General features: G+C 35.1%; 1 protein-coding gene across 2 annotated transcripts in view; it reads left to right on the forward strand.

The window, feature by feature from the left end:
* Positions 1-19,788, forward strand: part of CWC27 (CWC27 spliceosome associated cyclophilin) — a 124,861-nt gene that overhangs the window by 13,851 nt on the left and 91,222 nt on the right. Inside the window, exon 10 of one of the 2 annotated variants that reach the window (XM_059833623.1) lies at positions 3,899-4,074. In XM_059833623.1, coding sequence (XP_059689606.1) covers positions 3,899-4,074 — 176 coding nt within the window. The remainder of the gene's footprint in view (positions 1-3,898; positions 4,075-19,788) is intronic. The other variant, XM_059833624.1, reaches the window with a different exon arrangement.

Raw genomic sequence — 19,788 nt, forward strand, 5'->3', positions numbered from 1 at the left:
TTTTTTTACAAATAAGTCTTTGGTTTTTACTGTGTGTGAATTAGATTTTCCTAGGGGAACAAATGCTACTTCGGAGGTTTTTGAAAACTAGCTCAAGTCAGATTTCCAGCAAAAGGCTGGAGGCTTTTCCAGAGCTCTAAGGTTTGGCCATTGTGAACATTCACAGCAGGGTGGAGTTACTACTGCATACTACCTACTGCATTTTGTAAAAACTGCTTACCACGTGGTTCGGTCAGGAGATTAGGTGTATGGGAGGTTATATACCACAGAGTGACAAACCATTAATAAAAGCCCTGAAATTGCTTCTAAAAACAAGTTGAAATTAAGTTTGTCATGAATAATGATGTAACTCCAATGTCTGAGGGGAAATCTGTGTATAAATAAGAGCCCTGTTGGAAAGATTTCTTCAAGGAAACAAAATTTCAGTGGATATTTATCACTTTAAATTGTAGTGATGAAGACTGTCGCCTCTGAAGGACAGGAAATCTGCATAACCAAGCAGTAACATTCAACCAAACATGGATGCTATTTTAATTACAAGGAGATTGTCATATATGGTACAGAGTAAGGTTGCTAGCTGAAGTATGCCTTTGCCTCCAGCCATGGGTCATGGGAGTACCCCTTTGAGTTGTTGTTCAGACAAGGATGTGGTATTTGACTAGGAATGTAATCTCCCATTCCCCACACTGAATCCTGAAAAGTACTGTTTTCCGTATCTATCCACCAGGCACAGGTACTGCACTGTTAGTCGGTGCACTGTGGAAATGAAGGAAAGACGGCATCTATCCCATTCTTGTGCCTAAAAAAACCCAGAACAGTCTGCTTCCACCCTGTTCCCTGTTGTTTTTTCCACAAAGCAGAGTATGTGTTCAGGTTCTTGGACTCTTCTCCTTTGTAATTGCTGCTGTGCAGGAGCATTTAAGTATTAGAAGGGTTCTGAGAACAGTATTTAATTAATAATTCTTCAGATGTTCAAATAGTCCTTTAAGTGAACTGGATTCGGGGAATATAGAACAGGGACATGTTTGGTGTATTTATTTTAAGTTTTTATTTTTCAGCCTAATTAATTTGAATACTGTTATAATAATGTCATGACGTAGGAAGTAGGAAGTCTTTTTTTTTTTTTTTTCCTGCAGGTGCTCTCCTTAGATTTCATTTCACTGAAAGATCTTAGCTAGAATCCAGCATTTCATGCAGTTACTTGTAAAGTGGTACTAGTATTTTATCATTTCCCTTGGATTTTTATCAGTTAACACATCACAGGATCACTTTCGCATTTACATGGCTGCAACACAGTGGTAGTTTATAGCCATCCTATGAGCAAATAATTCTTCCAGATCTCCCTACCTCCCCCAAGTAAGAAGTCCCTAGCATGTAAGAGAAACTCTTCTTAATATTCCCTAAGCACCTGACCTTGCTGTTCATGCTGTTAAATATCCTGTTTCTCTTACTGCAGTCCTCAAGGTCATACATTTCATGCTTTAAGTGTCAGATCCTTTGTATTAACAGTACCTCATCGCTATTTGTTAAACCTCTTTTGTGCCTAAGTCTTTAATGAAACGAGTTCATAAGACTGAATTTTTTTTTTCCCGACCATTGACATTCTTCCACTTCCCCTTTCTGCACAACTTTTTTTCCTCTCCCTATTTGTCAGTTAGTTACTGAACAGTAAGTTTCACGTAGTGCCATGGATAGATAAAGCTTGATATCCGCCCCCCAATTCAATAATCTTCTCAAGTGGTTAAATCATATTATGTACAGTAGTTGTTAGTCATTCTGACACAAAATCTCTCATTACATTTTTATTTCCAGAGCAAAGAGAAGAATAGGGCAACTCCAGCCAGCTAACGACAGCAGCAAAAACTAGTACAGCTTCCAGTTTTGCATTTCTGTGTCACTAGGGGAACACCATCATCCAACTGAACAGCTGTTTCCCTCCTGAGTTGTCATGTAGCCCACTCTGGGTGGAAATGTGTTACATCTATTAGTTGGTAATGAGACTTCAGAAAAATGAGAATCTAAAAGATAAGAGATCAGATGGAGTTAATGAGACAGAAAAGGGACTGAAGGGGGAGACTGGGCAGGAGAAAAGAGTAGAGTTGCAGGAGGGAAGGGGTTGAGGAGGAAGGTTATATCCTATTTTGTCAGTGTTTTTCTAGAAGAAAACTGGTGAAATCTTTGTAGAGTGAGACAAATGGAAGTTTCAGGAAGTGGGGGATTCAGCTGAGTTGACAAGTTGAACCATTTTGTCTCACCCATTTTAAAATACCACCCATGGAACCCCCCTCCTGTTACTCAGATTTCTGTAATTTTTAATTAGATTACTACTTAGTAATTGCAATTGGTCTAGAGTTGAACATTTTTATTCTAGAAATTCTCCTATCCAACTCTTCGTGTTTCAGTGAAATGCTCTTACCTAAGCCCTAGCCAAATCTCCATCAGGAGTCTATCTTTATCCTTGACTGTTAAACATCTTGAACACAGTCCTGTCACATTCCTTTTCTGGATTCTGCCCACTGCCATTGAGCTCTGTTGTCATCTCATCTCCCTGATAATTTATCAAGTAAGCAAATCCATCAGGAAGTTTCATTATCTCCTCTGTCAAACAATTAACTTTTTGGGAAATTAAATGAAATGCTGATCCTGTTCCACTTTTCTCTTTCCCCCATTTAAAAACAACAGACAAAACCCCCACAACAACCTTTCAGTTATTTCATTGACAAAATATTCAGCTATTTTACTGTGCTGAATATTCACAGATTTCATTTTTTATTCCTGACTGGTTTTATCTTGTTTAAATCTAAAATCTAAGCATGGTAGTCTGAAGATTCCTAAACAGTGACTGAAATACAACAGCTGAAATCCAGCTCTTGATTTTTCTCTTCAGTTCACAAAATTGTGCCTCTGACTGCTTTTATTTTTCTCCCCTCTCTCCCTCCATGTTTATGGGCATGGTCTTCATGTTGCTACTCCTCCTACCTGTCAGTCACACCCAGGACATGTACTTTGTCTTTAGAGTGTTCCTCTCCAAGTGCTGACATCCTGGCAGTCTCCTGGATACACTACAGTCCTCTGGAATACCATTTCTAAGTCTGTGCTGTGTAGTTAAAGTTAACCTGTGTGGTTAAAATTACAATCACGTAGCATCTTGTGCTTTTTCTTTAGCTAATTAGCATCACTCCAAAATAAATATAAAAAGATAGTGCCATCTAGTCTTTGAGCTGGCATCCTCCCATTGAGATTCATGCAGGCTTCCTTCTTCAAGGAAGAAAGTAGTCAAACTTAGATCCCTTGGTCTAGTCAGGCTTCTTCATTTCTCTCTCCAAATATCTCTGAACTAAGGCGGTTTAGCCCCTTTTGCCTTCCTCTGCTAGGCTGGAAGCATACTAGCAGGTCAGGATGATTGATTCCACAGGTTTTCACAGCCTCTTTCATCAATGTAGTATTTGTAAATTCCCTCATGGAGACTGATGGTCAAACCTCTTCCATCCCATCATGACTGTACTATAGCCCTGTGGCAGGAAGTTCTTAATAAGTTTTGTTTTTCTTTTAGTGGAAAATGAAGGAAATGTTTAATGTATTGCCTTGATCAAATTTCGGGTTCATGAACAATGACCAGCCTAATACCACATTGCTAGTCTTCTGCAGATTTTTAAGCCGTACAAAAAAGATATAATTTGTGTATGAAAAAATATTTAATTATCATATTTCTAATTTTTTGATCCCTCTGAAGCAAATAAGGAGATATTTGTTTGAAAAGTTTGCTTGGAAAGGAAGTATTTTTCTTTTTTTTTTTTTTTTTGTAAGGGATTATCTTTGTAAGAAAAACTTTCCATGTTCAACATTCTATAGTAAAATAAAGCTAAAGGAGAAGTTTTGTCATTTTAAATCAATAAAGGAGGAAGAAGAACATGATGAAGATGCTGATAGTGTAGAAGGTGAAGCTGCTAGTGATGAGAGATTTCAAATAAAAGAACGCATTGCCAAGAAGTTGAAAATTGATACAAGTGAAAATGCTAAACAGCAACTTCAAGAGGAAGAAACTAAGACAGAAAAGAAGAGTACTAGTCGCAGGTAAGTATTGTGCTTTTTTTTTTCTTCCCCGTTCAGCTTGTTTACAGTTAGATTTTCTGCTCAATTCCAGTTTTGCAGTTACTACATTAATAGGTTAGTATTACATTAAAATTATTTCCCCCTGCACACCACCAACTGTGGAAGATGAAATTGCCTGTTGCTTTCTCATTTCTTAGTTTCATTTGGCAGTTTGAGCCAAACAGTTAAGTTACATTTTTGTTACGCTGAGCACTTACTGATACCTTGTATGGCAGTTTTATTTTGTTCTGGGAGTTATAAATGAAGAGTATTTATATGTATTTATCATGCTTTACTTTGTTTTTCTACACAGTTGTAAGATTGAGTTTTGCAGCTTCTTTATGTGTGATAACACGTGGTAGTCATCCACCACTGAGACTTACAGAAAGTAAAGGCTTCATAGTTATCCATTAAAGTCTGGTTTAACACAGTGGTCATTCTTGCAGTGTACCACTGCAATTGATACATCACTTTTTAAATACCTTTTTAAATACCCTTTTTTAATAGGGCTGTTCATAGAGGTTTGGAATATGTTTGTGTTTACTAGCGTAACACTGTATTCAAATTATTAAACTAGCTCTAGACAAATTATTATGTTTCTGTAGCAGTATTTAGCTCTTTACAGACATAAAAGTGTGGGTTCCAGTCATGTAATATAGCTGTGCCAGCCTTTGTGAACATCTGTACTGATTAGCACTCAATTTTCAGTGAGTTAATTTATTTTCTTGGAAACTTGTGTCATGACAGTCTTTCTTCCAGAGCTGGTTTGGGAATTTCTGACTAATAATATTTGTATTGCATAAAAACATTTGTCATGTATGCAAGTGATGTGTAGTGGACCTGATGGCAAATTTACTAGGAATTACTGTCCAGTATTTCAATAGACATAGGCTCCAGAAGTTACTGAACCGTTAATTTGCAGTTACAAAATTCAATGTGTAAATTTACTTATTCACTGAAACTTACTGGGGCGTAGGGGGAGGAAGCATCAAGAAGGTAATTTATATTTATCTCCGCACAGTTGTCATAAATAACTGCCTGATGCAATTATTCAGGCTTTACCTATACTAAATTCTGTGTATGTAGTGGCTGTCTTAGATTCTCTCCCACAACAGTTTCCTTCAAACTGAGCCATTCTTTTTTTTTTTTCTTTTTTTTTTTTTTCCCCTGTTTACCCCCACTGCAGATATGGTTTTATATGTAATGGCCAAGGCATATTGCCAACATGGAAGAATCCAGGACAATCTGTTTGTGACAAAAGAATACCTGGTAGTCAATATAAATGCTTCATAAGTCCCGTAGCAATTATCATCGCTATTAATAACTGGGGAGTAAAGGCTTTGGGTCAAGACACATGAAGATAAATTTGTTGTAATAATAATACGCTTTAAGATAAAATACATATTGAAACTTTGGTTGGAAAACAGAAGGAATAACTGAAATAAAATCAGTTGGTGTTTTACAGTCATCAAAAATTCACATATCTGATTTGCCACCCTTGCAGGTTATTCTTGTTTTATATGATTATATATACCTGCTAAAAATAAAACCAACTATATCTTATTGAAGAAGAGGCTGTTGTCATTTATGGTGGGCATTCAATCATTATCTTAATTGTAAAACAAAACTAATTACTAAGAGAAAAGAGACATTTGCAACTTGATGGATATCGATCTGATTATTTTTAGGGAAAGAATTCGATATGATTTTAAAAGCAATATTAGTAAGTTTTGAGCACTCCACATGAGGTAGTGTTTTTAACTCTGTGTGGCCTACGTGTTTAGAAGCAGACCGTGCTTTTAGAGTGGTAGGAACACTTGCGTTATTTTGGATAATCTTTTAATATTGGTATATTAAAATATACCAGCTGTAAGTGTTGCTGTTTGTCTACCTTTTCTTGAGCAGTGAAAAGCCCAGTGAGGACTTTGCCAAGAAAATAATTTTTATTAACCACTTTAATAAGTTTGAATAGCTCCAGAAAATAAAATATTCATGAGATTTAAGCAGGAAATTCAGTGTCCTTTTCTACATCTTCTCCAGTATTGATGTGAATCCCACAATATTGCCCAGTAGAGAATAAGTATAAGCTTCTCAGAGTCAATGAACTGTTCTTGATCATGGAGATTGGACAAATACAAATTAGTGTTAGATAGCCGTATTGGATAGTGGAGGCGAGGATTCAGAAATTTAAAAGTTCTCCAAGAAAAGGTTTTTCTGAAAAAGTACCTTCAAGTACCTGGCAGCCAAATAACATCTTTAGAATAGCAAAAGACATTGGACTCTGTACGTACTTACTACCTATCTATCCGTCCAACAACCTGTCCACCAAACCGTTTACCTGTCTGTTGGGTTTTACAGGGGTGGCTGCTAGAAACAAATTTGCCTGAGGTATAATAGCAAGTTTGTAACATGAAGGGAACACAAAGCTAGAGCATACCGTTAGGAATGAGTACTCTATGCCCAAGCTTGCGAGATGCTCCATCACATTTTCAGAGACATTTGTGTAGGCATTCTGTAAGCTGCCGGCTCTGCGTGTGGACAGTCAATGTACTGTGCTCTTTCAGGGCAATAGCAGTAGTATTATAGCCAAATGGGTTCTCTTAACTCAGAAGAGGGTTTTATTGGATGTGTTTTTTAGCAGTTGTGAGCCATAGCCTTGGGAGACACTGCTTAGTACCACAAGTAACATCAATTTCTAGACTTACTGTTTTCCAAATAATTGTCTGGCATCCTCTGGCATGAAAATCAAAGGCATGGTACTGTTTATTATAAATAAGTTGTTATTAACTTTGAGGATTGATAAGTAAGATAAACATTATCAAGTTTCATTGTTTGGATAGTGACTTTTTTGTAAGTGTACTGGGGATGATTGATAATATTCTCATGGGGCTTCACCGCCCGCTGTAGTCCAAGTGTGTGTTGATCAGAGCAGGCAGAGATGTGGGAGGTGCAAATATCAAACAAAAAGTTGGATCTACCATACATGGCTTGAAAGGTAATATTTACTAGCATATCAGAGGGTCAAGAAACATCTGATACCTATCAGAATTGTTCCTCTCATGAGATATTTAAATGTAGTAATAGAATAATTGAACTTCTAAAAATATTTTTTCAGAGTACTGTCTTCTAACATGCATGACTTTTTCTACAAATCTGTATTCATTTGTATCAGTCCTGTTTCTTTTAATACAAATCCATTTGTGAAGTCAGAAGTTTGCACATCTGTTTCAGAGAAACAATATGGAAACAATAGACACCTTCTCAAATTCATGGTACTGAGATCCAATACCACTTCTAAATGCAATCATACTTGGAGTGCTCAAATGATGAAGTTCATTTTAGTCATTTCAGTATGCATTTGAACCATTTGTGTATGTTTTAAAAATAATTTGAGACACTTTCCAATTTTGTGTTAGATAGGAAACCTCGGGGAAAAACAATTTCCCAGTCATTGTGGCAAGTTGTTAGAGAAATTCCATAGGTCTGTTGGTTTTTATTAGGAAGCTTAAACCTAAATTTAAAAGGTATAGAACAGCTGTTTACATGAAGGAATGTATAGAAATAGAAGAAGTGTTTGCCATCATTGCAATAGTAATCAAATTTATCAGCATTACATCGAGTTTGTGAAATGGCGGTGTCTTGAGATGATCATCTGAAGGCTTCAGAGTAAACACTCCTCTTCTAGTTTGGAAATTAAAAATATTGGCTTTGCATTTGTTTTCATCCTGTAGGTGGAGCTCGGGTGCTACACATTTCTGGTTACCAGCTTTTAAAAATTTTCACTGCTTCTCGTTTGCAGGATGTGCAGTGTGCAAGTAGAGTACAGCTGACTGTGCGGTTTTTCATTATAATGGATGTGCTGTTAAATTGCAATATGAAATATATGACTAGAATAGCTACACTACTGAGGAAGAAAAGCTGACTTTTTGAGTAGTTAGCATCACTTGAATTCAACTCTGTGTTTGTATTTCCTGTTGTATGTTTTTCTCCTAATAATGCTATGAATTGCAGTTGAACTAAGTAATCACATTTCTTTTGGCTTATAAGCCATCACTGACTATCATAAGGAAATGAATAGTAATAGCAGTAGTTACTATTTACTACTATTGTAATTAATAGTAGCTATATTGCCACTCCTTTGCATTCCTAGTTTTTCTCATATGCAAGTTGCTTGTCATGGGTAAAATAAATCATCTCATGAAGCTTTAAACATGTGCTCTGTGTATATGTAAGAAATAACTTGCTTCATCCTCAAAGCAGAAGTCTATAACACTTTTTAAGGTGTAATTCCTCTGACTTCTTTTTCTCCATTTGTTAAAAGACAAGATGAAATAACTAGTTTACTTACAGATATCTGCACTTGGTCAAATGACTTGCATCCCCACTGTCATTTTGTCATCTAGGCACAATAGTAATAAAAATAGTTAATAATGATAGGCAGACATGGTCAGGTTCATGCTAAGTCCATTTCAAACTATTCCGTAAAAATTGCATGTAGTTAAGACACCATAACATTTTCTTAGCATCTGAATAAACATTGGCACACTGAGCATCCAAGATTGCTTTCCTAAAGTGCTCTCATAGTACTGTGGTGTAGAACAGCCAAAGGTAATTTTAGGTGTGATCTCATAGAAGTCTTCTAAGTTTAAATCAAAACTTCTTTTTCTCTTTGTAAATCTGAGATTGTTATAAATGAAGAATTGGATATTCTTTGTTCATAAATTAATAATATATGGTAGTATATTTTGTTCTAAATGCATTTACTGTGCACTTATTACCTTGTGCTTATAATGCAGGCATTATAATGAAAAGAAATAAAATAATTTTTGAGACACATAATTCTACAGCCGAAGAATTCTTGTCATTCTTGTAATTGTTGAAAATCTGTAACTTCTTTATTATTTATAACAGTTAAATTTCTGACCATCTATGGAGTGTGTTCAAGGGGGCTGAGACTGGTGTCATACAAGTCTGCTGCCTTTAATCTTCACTGCAGGGTGGCTGATGTCATTGCAAGGCTGCTGTCTGTAATCTTTAAAACACTGGGAAATCCTCTGACTGGAGAATGTTGCAGGTGTTGTACCCATTTTCAAAAAAGGCAATCATCATAGGGATGATCCAGTTAGCCTCACTTTGGTCCTTGGGCAAATCATGGGGTAGATCCTCTTGGAAGCTATTTCTGGGCATTTGAAGGAGAAGGTGGTGATTGGAAATAGTCAGCATGGATTTAGCAAAGGCAAGATGAGGGAAGAGCAATAGTTATCATCTGGTTTGAGCATGCGGCTAGAGTAGATGAGTTTCTGAGGTTCCTTCTGACCTAAATGCTTCTGTGATCTGTTTTTTTTAAATTTTTTTTTAATTTTTATTTCCCCCCTTAGACTCTACTGAGGTCTGGAATAACAAGTCCAGAAGCTCTTTAGTTGTTTCTTTTTTTTTTAATGGTTTTTAAGTTATGTGTATGTAAATTTAAGTATTTTATTTATGCTTCTACTTACTTAAACTTAATCCAGTATTTCATCTTGTGTTCAGAAAGCTACTTTTAGACTTTTTTGTGAATGTTGTTTGTTTGTAAGTAGTGCCAATGTGATGTGAATACCACATACTTAGAGCTTCTTACTCACTTTGGAATGTGAAATTTGTCTATTTCCATATAGAACTGTGATATTCTTTCTTCACAATAATTACTATTTCCAATTTATTAACTATATTTCTAATCCTACTAGCATTTTCTTAAGCCAGGTATAACTGTTACTATCAGGCCTTATCCAAAAGTACAGCTTGTCTCCTTGCTTTTCAGTTTAGCACTAGGAAATATAAATTGTATGTTAGTAAGACTGGCTTTTGTGTTCTTGAGTACAAACTCTTTGCAACTGACTTCGAACTTCTCTATACCTAAAGAACTGCTGCTGTTTTTGTATAGCAACTTCAGGTATTCTGTTAATAGTGTTTTAAGCCGAAGGAGACCATGAGATAAACTGTGTATCTCATGCTCTAATTTACTGCCAGTTACCCCTGTATTGAGCTCACTGTTTGGCTACAGCTGAACAGGAAAGGCATTAAAACGTAATTTGTAGGTATCAGGAGAGTGTAGTTGGTCCATATTTAGTCACTGAGTGTAATCTATTCTAATATTTAGATACCTTGCCCCTAATAGTACTTCATTCAGTTTTACATTTTAATTTGTCTGGGTTCATCTTGTAGCCAATGAAATTTTTGCTGTGCCTTTTTTCAGAAGTTCATTGAAGTATGCTGTATTTTCTCTTACTCCAACTACTTAAATTCTCATTGAGTAATTTCTGTCTTTTTGATAAGCTGTACCCACTGAGTTCTTTCAGTCTTTCACAGTAAGACATTTTTTCCAGTCCTCAAATCACTTTATGGCTTTTTTTGTTCCTTCTCCAGTTTTTCGACATTCTTTAAAGAGCTTTGATCAGTAATCTCTTATTAGCTGTACTAGTGCTGTATACAGAGAGCAACAACTTTTTTTTCTTACTTCCACGTCCCTGTTTATTCATACAGTGCCCACATCAGCCCTTCTTACTGATATTCCACTGAGATTGCTTATGTTGCTAGGGCTTTCCAGATTATTTTCAGTCATCACTCTCTAAGAACTAGTTTCCTGTTTTATACACTTATTCTGTTTTTTACTTCCTAGATTTTGGTGATTAGTTGTCTTAATCTTTATTTTATTATTTAGCAAGCCCAGATTGCCCAGCAATCCTGATCCGAGAATTTGCTACTGTGACAGTTTGTGTCGTTCACTAGTAGTGGATTTAATACCAAGTTCCCTGGAGTGAATAAATGTTATTTCCAGTCAGTGTTTAATGTCTCATTGGCAACTATTTTGAGCAATAACTTTGTAACCTAATTCTGACTTAATGAAGATGTTCTTTCAGCCTGTTTTGTGTTGCTGATCTTTTTTTTAACTACTTCCTTACTTGAAAGTGCTGGGAAGCAAGTTTTCCTGATTTCATATAATAAGAGGGGTTATTTGGGTTGACTCAAAAACTAGCCAAGTTAGCAGCCAGTTAGGAACTCATGTTGACTTCCACTAAGAAACTCTCTGATAGCATTATGTCAGAATCGATATGCTACTCTGAAACCTTTTTGGTTTTGACTAGTACGCTTTTTCTGTGGGAAAGTTTTATTGGATTGCTGTATTCTAGCTTGATTCAAAAAGTACTTTTTTGTGTGTGTGTAATCCAGTACCAGATTTTTTAGAAAAGAGACATTGCCAATAAAATTGATGTAAAATTCATTTAACTGTTGAGATGAGTGCATGTAAACCGATTACTTTTAGTTTTTAGATATGCAGTGAAACTAACAGCTTTAGCTGCAGCTTATTATAATACAGACAAACCTATTGCACTTTTATCATGACCTCTTAACTTTGGTTAAAAGTCTTTGCTGAGGTCCATAAAGTGCCAGGTTTTAGAATAATGGAAAACATCTGTTAGGTGTTAAAGAATAAAAAAAAAAAAAACCAAAACTGTCAAGTGGAACCAAACAGAGATTAAAATCTGTCACTAGATATACTGTACTGCTACAAATGCATGAGAGTGCCTTGACATTTGCAGTCTCTCCTGCTCTTGTATTTTTTTCATATTTACCTTCAGATCTTTGTTACTATGCTGCCTACATTTTGAATTTAATTTTCTTAGAACTTTTGAATTCTTACCTATTTATAAGTGTTAAGAGTAATGCTTGTGTTTCATCTGACAGTGGAAGTGTAATTGTAAATATTTGTATTTTATTCAAAGTCATTAATTCCATACTTCAAAAAAGACATGTTCAATATGTGACTATTATGCTCCATTTGTATGGATATTCCTTCAAAACTAGTTATAAACTAGCGGACCACCTTCTGATGTTTCATTTTAACTTCCTTAAAGTGGGCCATTTTGTGCTCCACCCTAAGATAAGTGTCCAAAGCTATTTTTAAATAATTTAATAGATTGAGAAATGCCACTTTTATGCAAAGGTAGCTATTGAATTACATACCAAAATAGAACAATCACTAAGTGAGTAGTGACATGAAATCAGACTTTTTTTCTGTCTCCAGTTTGCTAGATAGAAGAGTGTATTCAAAGTAGATTGTCTTGATTTGAAAACAGAGCAGGTAATAATGATCATTATATAACACATGACAAAGGTAGATATATAGCTGTGTAATATACTGCTGCAGAACGGCAGCTATAGAGTTACAAGGTTTTACGTTTGACTTCATTGTGCTGTATGTAGCCTGGTTTTCAAATAGGATGGTAACTAGAGATCTGTAATCTTTTCTCAGGGCGGGGAGAGAAGGTATTTTATGACCAAAAAACCCCCAACTTTCCTTCTGAACAATTCTAATTTGTTCTTCAGTGCTTCCTTGTATTAAGATACTCTGTGCTGTGCTTTGCAAAACTACATTAAGCATAAAACTTACACTGAGTAGTCTCTAGCATTCCTCACCCTGCCCTCTGAGTTCTGATTTTTAGGTGTAGTGTAATCAGCATAATATTTCAGAAATTTTGCTGGTTACTTAGCTAGAATTTACCATCAGCATCCCCAGAGCTCCATCTATTAGAGTGCTATATGTTATATATTAAAATACAGTCTAATATAGAAAATATTTTAAGATAAAATATTAGAGTGGAAGCTAGATATGGAGAGGCCACCTATACATTCTTGACCTTATAGCTCTTGTGGCTTGCCAGAGACTGAAAAGTGTTGTGGGAGAATCCTATATACTGAATTTTTTGCAATTAGAGATCAAAGTAGTTATGTGTTGACTTCTGTAATCTCACCTCCTTTTATGCAGTTTTGTCCCATAATATGCTGACAGAAAGGTCTGAAATTATTGTCTGGAAAACAGAGCCTATAAACTTCCCAAGGAAGTTATTTTGCTCTTCAGAATTGCCCCACAGCTTTTCTCAAGTAGAATGCTGCACCTATTTCATAATCCATAAGATTCTAACCAATATTTCTTGGAAAGTGCAAAAGCTTATATAATGCTGAATTTCAAGGGAGCATGTAAGCAGCAAATCTTGCCTACTAGTCCTGTTTCAATGCAGAGTATCAAAATGTTTCTCTTAAATCCTAACCTTTAGTGGCTTTTATTACCCTAAACGTACTTAGGACTGTTCTAAGTGTTCTACTGGTTGTTCTTCAGTAGTTAATAGATTTGGATTTTTATTTGTGCTCTTTCATTTTTGGCTTGAAATGTCATTTGAAAAGCTCTGAGAAGCAGTACCTCTCTGATGGAAAGTACAAGGTATATGTAATAAGCTGATACATGCAGAGCAGTATGGCAGTATTTCAGTCTTCCTGTTTTCTGTATTTCATTGACCTGTGTCCAAACATAATTTCATTAGGTTAGTCATTTGCCTTAAATACAGTACATCATGAATGCTATCTGAATTAGACAATTTTGTTTGTTCATCATATGAATTCTTGAGAAGGTATTAATTCAAGCATGTGAACTTGGCTGTGAAGACCTGGAAAGGATGCAAGAGGTATAATTGCTATATTATGCAGGTAGTACCTACCTAAATATTTTCAGTATACATGAAGAAAATGTTCTTTCACTAGAGGAGCACTTTGCAGGAATCTGGGCAAGACTTAGCCTGAATAAAGAGGTAAAGAGTTTGGAGTATTAGCTGTGAGGGAGGGATTAAGTTATTCCATTAATTATGAATTGACTTTACAGCGTAAGGATACAGAAAACTGCTGCCACATGTCAAGATCAACACATTTTCCTGATTTTAGTCCCTAAGTATAGGTGCTTCTACATACAGTCCTTGCCACACATGTGTCAAACTCAGCTCAAACTCAAAGTTGTGGCATGCTTCAAGTGGGGCACTACCTTTGAAGAATTCGGAGATTATGTCAGAAATTAGTAGACAAAATAGTGGTCTATGAAATATTATTATACAGCATAATACCTAGTTGACACTGAAAGTGCATTGTACTGGTTCTGAATTATGCATGCCTCCTGTGTTTTGCAGGTGGAACTCTCTTGAATCCTAAATACTTTTAAGTCTGTGTTACCTGAGACAATGTCTGTTGTGCTTTGTTGCCACAGCTATGGTAAGCAGATGTGTGTGAGCTGGAGCTACCTGATAGAAAAAGGAAAACTTTTTTCCTTTTTTTCACCTGTGGGGTTGAGAAAAAGCACAGACACAAATTGGTGGGAATTCATTGTCCAGGTATCAAAAAACAGTGGGAATGGTGTTGGTGTAAGCTAAGTCAATGTGACTTTCCTGAAGAAATCTGAAATAGGAACTTACTCTGATGTATTCTTTTAAATCAGTGCTTAAAAGGATTAATTCTTTTAAATTCCAGTTTGGTTGAGTGTATGTCTGATTAACGTAGTAGCTGTTTTAAGAGTCTGCCTTTTGGAAGTATAAACATACAAACTTCCACATCTTTGTAATTTATAAACTGAACTTTTTTTTTTTGCGTCTGTTTGTGAAGTTGTCTTTATAAATTAGACCCCCAGAAAAAGAATGTTAGGTATTTTTATGGTGCCTTGCTTGAGCTTGACTATGGCTAATGTTAAACTAGAAAATCACACACAGAAAAATTCACTTCAGATAAAAGAGGAAAAAGAAAGAAAGTGATTTGGTCTTATATATTTCAAGAGTGTCTGAAAAAGGGGGAGTGTTTTCTGAATCTTGATTTGGTACTGATACCCTAACTTTGTGATGATACCATGCACAGGGTCACCCACAGGCCATGTAATATCTTACAGTCATACCCACCTACATGTCAGATGTTTGTTTTGATAGTCTTCCACATTAATTTGTGTGTGTTTTGTATGCTTTGAGTGACTTATCACAGCATATAAATTCAAAATGGATTTGAAACCAAAGTTCTAATTTATAAATTGCCGTTTATCCACAGTCATGTAGAAATTGCTCACTTCTGCAAATATTTACATGACTCAATGATTCCAGTGAAACTATTAATGTAAGTAAAAGTTCATAGAAACAAGCCTGAGAACCACTGAAATTCCTTTGGACTGGAATTTGACAATCATTATATGGTATGAAGGATAAAGGACAGGAAGGAGTATTTTGGCTAAAATGAAAGAAAAAGTCCCTACCCTTGGGATTGAGTAATGTTTTGGGGTTTTTTTTCATAAGGCTGTCTCAAGAGATTATCACCTTCCTTTGCTGCCCCCTGAGTCACTTTTTCTTGCAATTTTTTTCCTCAGTTAGAATGTTACAATTGCTTATAGAGTTCCTTGTAAAATAGATCCCTTATACAATCCCAGTAACTCAAATAAAAAGAAGTCAGCTACAAAGCGAGGGCCAGAAGTAAGCTGTCAAAGACAAGAGGCTTTTAAGCAAGTTTTAGTGCTCTAGGAAGTGTGCATGACCTTCTGCCCACAGCACACTGCATAAAAGATAGAGATACCAATCTTGGAGAGAAATGGGGATGGCATTTTGCTGGGTCTAGAACCTTAAATGATACTCACTTTTGTTTTAATCCTTATGTATTTTATCAAGTCATTTGGTTATTTGAATTTTTCTCATCTTCTCAAGTAATACCATAGTACTAATGCTTTTAAAGTATACTTAACTGATAATTTTTTTTGCTTTACATACTTCTTTTCCTCAACGTATGAGGGATCAACTCACTTCAGTCTGACTAATTTTGTTTAAGGAAAGCAATAATATTTGATTTAGCTAAGTATAATGTTTTAAATTTCATCCATTCTGCTTTAAAACTGTTGATCAGTTACTTTTTGACTGATGAGATTCTCTTTTTAGTTATCTCAGAAAATGAAAAGAATGATCTTCTTTTCGTTTGGTAAAAATGAATCCTTAAGTTATCTGTACGTTTAAGAAGCTAGTGTGTTTCTTTTCATTTGCATTTTTATATTTTGTTCAAGAAATTCAGTATTTCAGACATGTATAACTGACATACAGGAAAGAAAGATTACTTCAGAATTGGTTTTAGAAATACTTTATTTTTCCAAATAAGACCGTTTACTTAGGATTGCATGATTCATTTATTCTTTTAAAAATAAAGTAGATTTTTCTGTATTCTTTACCTTAATAACATTCATTGTAAAGAAAAAATAATCCCAGACATACTCTTTGTAGACTTAATGATTGGCAGTAACTTAAAAGCAGACTATACTATATTAAACACAAACCCAGATTGTTTGGGCACAAAACCCAGAATCCCACCATTGAGATTTTTGTTGGCTAAGCATCAAAGCGTGTTAATAGGTATAGTGTTAGCCTGGGACAAAGACAGGATTGTTACTGTGGTATATTTCATCCTGCTGCTACTTGGCAAGAGTCAGGGTATTTTTAGGTGAAGATTGTGTGTGCATTTGTCTAGTCACCTGGAAAAAAGGATGCATAGATGACCCGTGAAAATGCAGTTAGCATGATGGAAGGTGAGAATGTGTAATCCTTATTATACAGTGAATTGTTAGCACTATATTGTGGGTAGGATATCATTTCAAAGGGCTGGAGTGTTCTCAGTTGTTTAGCTGCACATGTGATTTTTTTTTTTTTTTTTTTTTTTTGTAACATAACAAGACGGATTTAACAGTGGTATAGCCATGTACTTTTTAATTGCTAAATGTTCATGCTCCATTTCCTTTCTTTGTTTCAACAGAGTTGAGTAGCATGGGAAGAGACATTTTGAGGTTTTTGTTTCTATTACAGAATACATTTTTTGTAAGTATGAGCAGTACATCTTAAAGTGGTACTGCAGTGAAGGGTGACTACAGCATTTCCAAACATTTTCCTTATTTCATCACATCTGCTGTTTGTCTCTAGATAGTCAATTCATGGCATAATTCAATATTTTTATTATTTTACATGCCTTATTTCAGAGCCAAACAGGGAGTAGGTATTTTTAATACAGTGTAGAACAAGTTATGTTGGTTTTCAGATTCTGGTGGAATCTCTATAATTAATAATGTTTCGTGGAAAAAAAAGAAGTGAGATTCAATTCTTGTCTAAAAAGTTGTGAAGTTTTTCATAGTTAGTAGTTAATAGTAGTAGTTAGTAGTTTGGTAATAACAAAATAAAATAAATTACAAACTTTGTGACCTGAGCAGATTTGATTTGGAAATCTTTCAGATGGTAAAGATAACTGCTACTAAATTGATTACTACTTTTTTTTTACTTCCAAGATTGTAGCTACTACACTGTCTTAGATAAAAAGCCACATTTCATATTATTCTGCATCCTGTTTTGTAACACCTAACATGCTGGTGATTTGAGTACAGGTCTTCACTGAGTTGTCTGCAAGTCCACCTGTCATCTTTGGGAAGAATTGTAACAAATTGTTGCCTTTCTAAGCCCTTTTTTTTCTTCAGCTTGAAATATTCCATTTCTAATCAAAGAATCATCAGCATTACAGTGTTATGTTAGCGATGATCTTGTTGTAAATTCCTATGTAAATCAACAGTGGTATTCAAGGTTTCTTTTTTCTTCCACTTTGGTCAACAGGGGAGCTCAGATCTCTTTCTCTGCGAGCTCTGCAGTGTAGGGTAATTAATTTTTGCATCTTTTATCTTTGTTGTTTTGGGGTTTTTTTGCTGAAAGCAGTCTTCCCCTTTGCTGTGTTCTTCTTCAACAGGTATGTAAGCAACCTTTCCAAAGCAAGCTGCTGTACAGGACCTTTTCCAGAAGGACATTTCCTTTACTGCTGTATATGTACAGCAATATAATTTTCTGATTCTTTGCCACTAGCTGAATTTTAATCAACCAAATTTTTAGTCCTTTCCCTACTGTTGTTAGGCTTCTACTCTGTTTTCATGCCACTATCACTTCGCTTTAACAGTTTGGCCTATTGAAGATCACTTACATTGCCATTTCCTTTGTAAATTTTTATTTTTCAGTTTTCTTTAGTAGCTATTCCTCACAGCAGTTTACATTATTTAGGGAGGGCAATTGCTGCTGGCAAACTGTTATTAAATTAGAGTTGCAGAATATTTACTCTGATTAAAAGACTTTTGCATAGTAAAATGGTGGTTATCTCATCTGTAATACATCAACTTTTTAAAATCACTTTAAAACTTTTGAGTTAAATGGTGTCTGTGCTTAAGTACAATAAAAATTTTATTTTCTGTATAAAAATATATTTAATTTTTGTTAATAACTTTGTATCTAGATAATTTATCTTCTTAGTTTTATATTTTTCTCATATTTCTTCTGAATGTGGCCATAGAATATTTGAAGAAATTATGAAGAATTTTTTGCCAATATGCTCATGTTTAAATCTCTTTTCTTTAAAATGGCAAAGGAAATAATTTGAGAGGAACTTCAATAGCTAATGATGGCAGTTGCGTTTATTCTGCTCCTTTTATTTTAAGGGGGCGTTTTCAAGATTTTTCACAGATACATTTATGTTAATTATAGGTTGTTAGCTGCATTGCTGCCTGCATACTTCTGGTGGATATTGTATGAATCTTACAGATATGATTTCAGGAATGCTATTTCAGATTAAATGATTCTTCATAAATCTTTGATCAGTGTTTCTAGCAATCAAATTCAGAATTTTGTTGAAGGCATTTTTTCTTCTAGCTCAATAGACAACTTTATATTTAAAAGCAAAAAACTAGTGGTATTTTCTAGAACTGAAGACCAGAATATATTACACTGACCCTCGCTTTTCTGACCAGATGCTTTGTAAAATATGCATTTTTACTCCTAGAACTCTCTTCTCTATGGTTAATATTTCTGGGGGAAAAAAAAAAAGGAACAAACCAAACCCTGAGCATTGCACTGTTCTTTTGGTCTTAATCTTTTAACACTGTCAAGTATTCCTTAATGGTTCATTGTGGATCACATTTACAGGTTAGCATTCCTGGACAAAGTTCTGCAGTGAACTTTACAAATCCAGTCTTGCAAAAGTCTTTCAGTTGTTCTTTCTGATTTCTTGCATGATAATCGTACTGTTTCCTCACAGTTGTGAGCTCCCAGAATGAGAAGGCTGTAGTTGTATTTTGAGTTGAAATGATATAGCAGATTCTACGGAAGTTAAAGCAATGTGTGTGTTCTGTTTCTCCCGTATACGGCCTAAACCATGGGACATGGCTTAATGGGCATGGTGTGTTAGTTGACGGTTGGACTTGATGATCTTACAGGTCTTCTCCAACCTTAGAGATTCTGTGGTAATTTTTGTTGTAAATGATAGTAGTTGCAATTTAAGTCTGTGTTTTGTTGATACTTTATTTCTGGTTGATGGATTTTCACAAACATGTTGTTAAATATTTATGTGCTGCCTCTGCAAAATCTCTCATAAAGAAATTCAAGTCACTCAATTTAGTTTTGCTTGGGTTTGTGGTTTTTTTTTTCCCCCCACTGTTTTTTTTTTTTGTAAAGGGTGAATGTGATTATAACACATAGTGTTTTGCTTTCCACATGAACAATTTAAACCTTTATCTAGGTAGCTAAGAAATAGTAATATCATTAATAATATCTTCCAGATTCAATAATTTTACTATTATTTGTTAAACTTCACAGTTTCAAATTCATTTTGGATATAAATGAAAACTCTCTGGTTTCATACTGTCCCAGTTAAGATTACATATACTTCACTTAAGGAGTACAGCATTTTTCTTGCAAAGCATGTGTAACTTAATTTTTTTTTGTTAGTTGATCAACTGTGTTTTTAACATAGACATGCAGCCAGTGATGATATGTATTGGTTTCTGCCTCTTTGTGCGGATCCTTTGAA

The sequence above is a fragment of the Gavia stellata genome, chromosome Z, assembly GCF_030936135.1.
Source record: "Gavia stellata isolate bGavSte3 chromosome Z, bGavSte3.hap2, whole genome shotgun sequence".
NCBI lineage: Eukaryota > Metazoa > Chordata > Aves > Gaviiformes > Gaviidae > Gavia > Gavia stellata.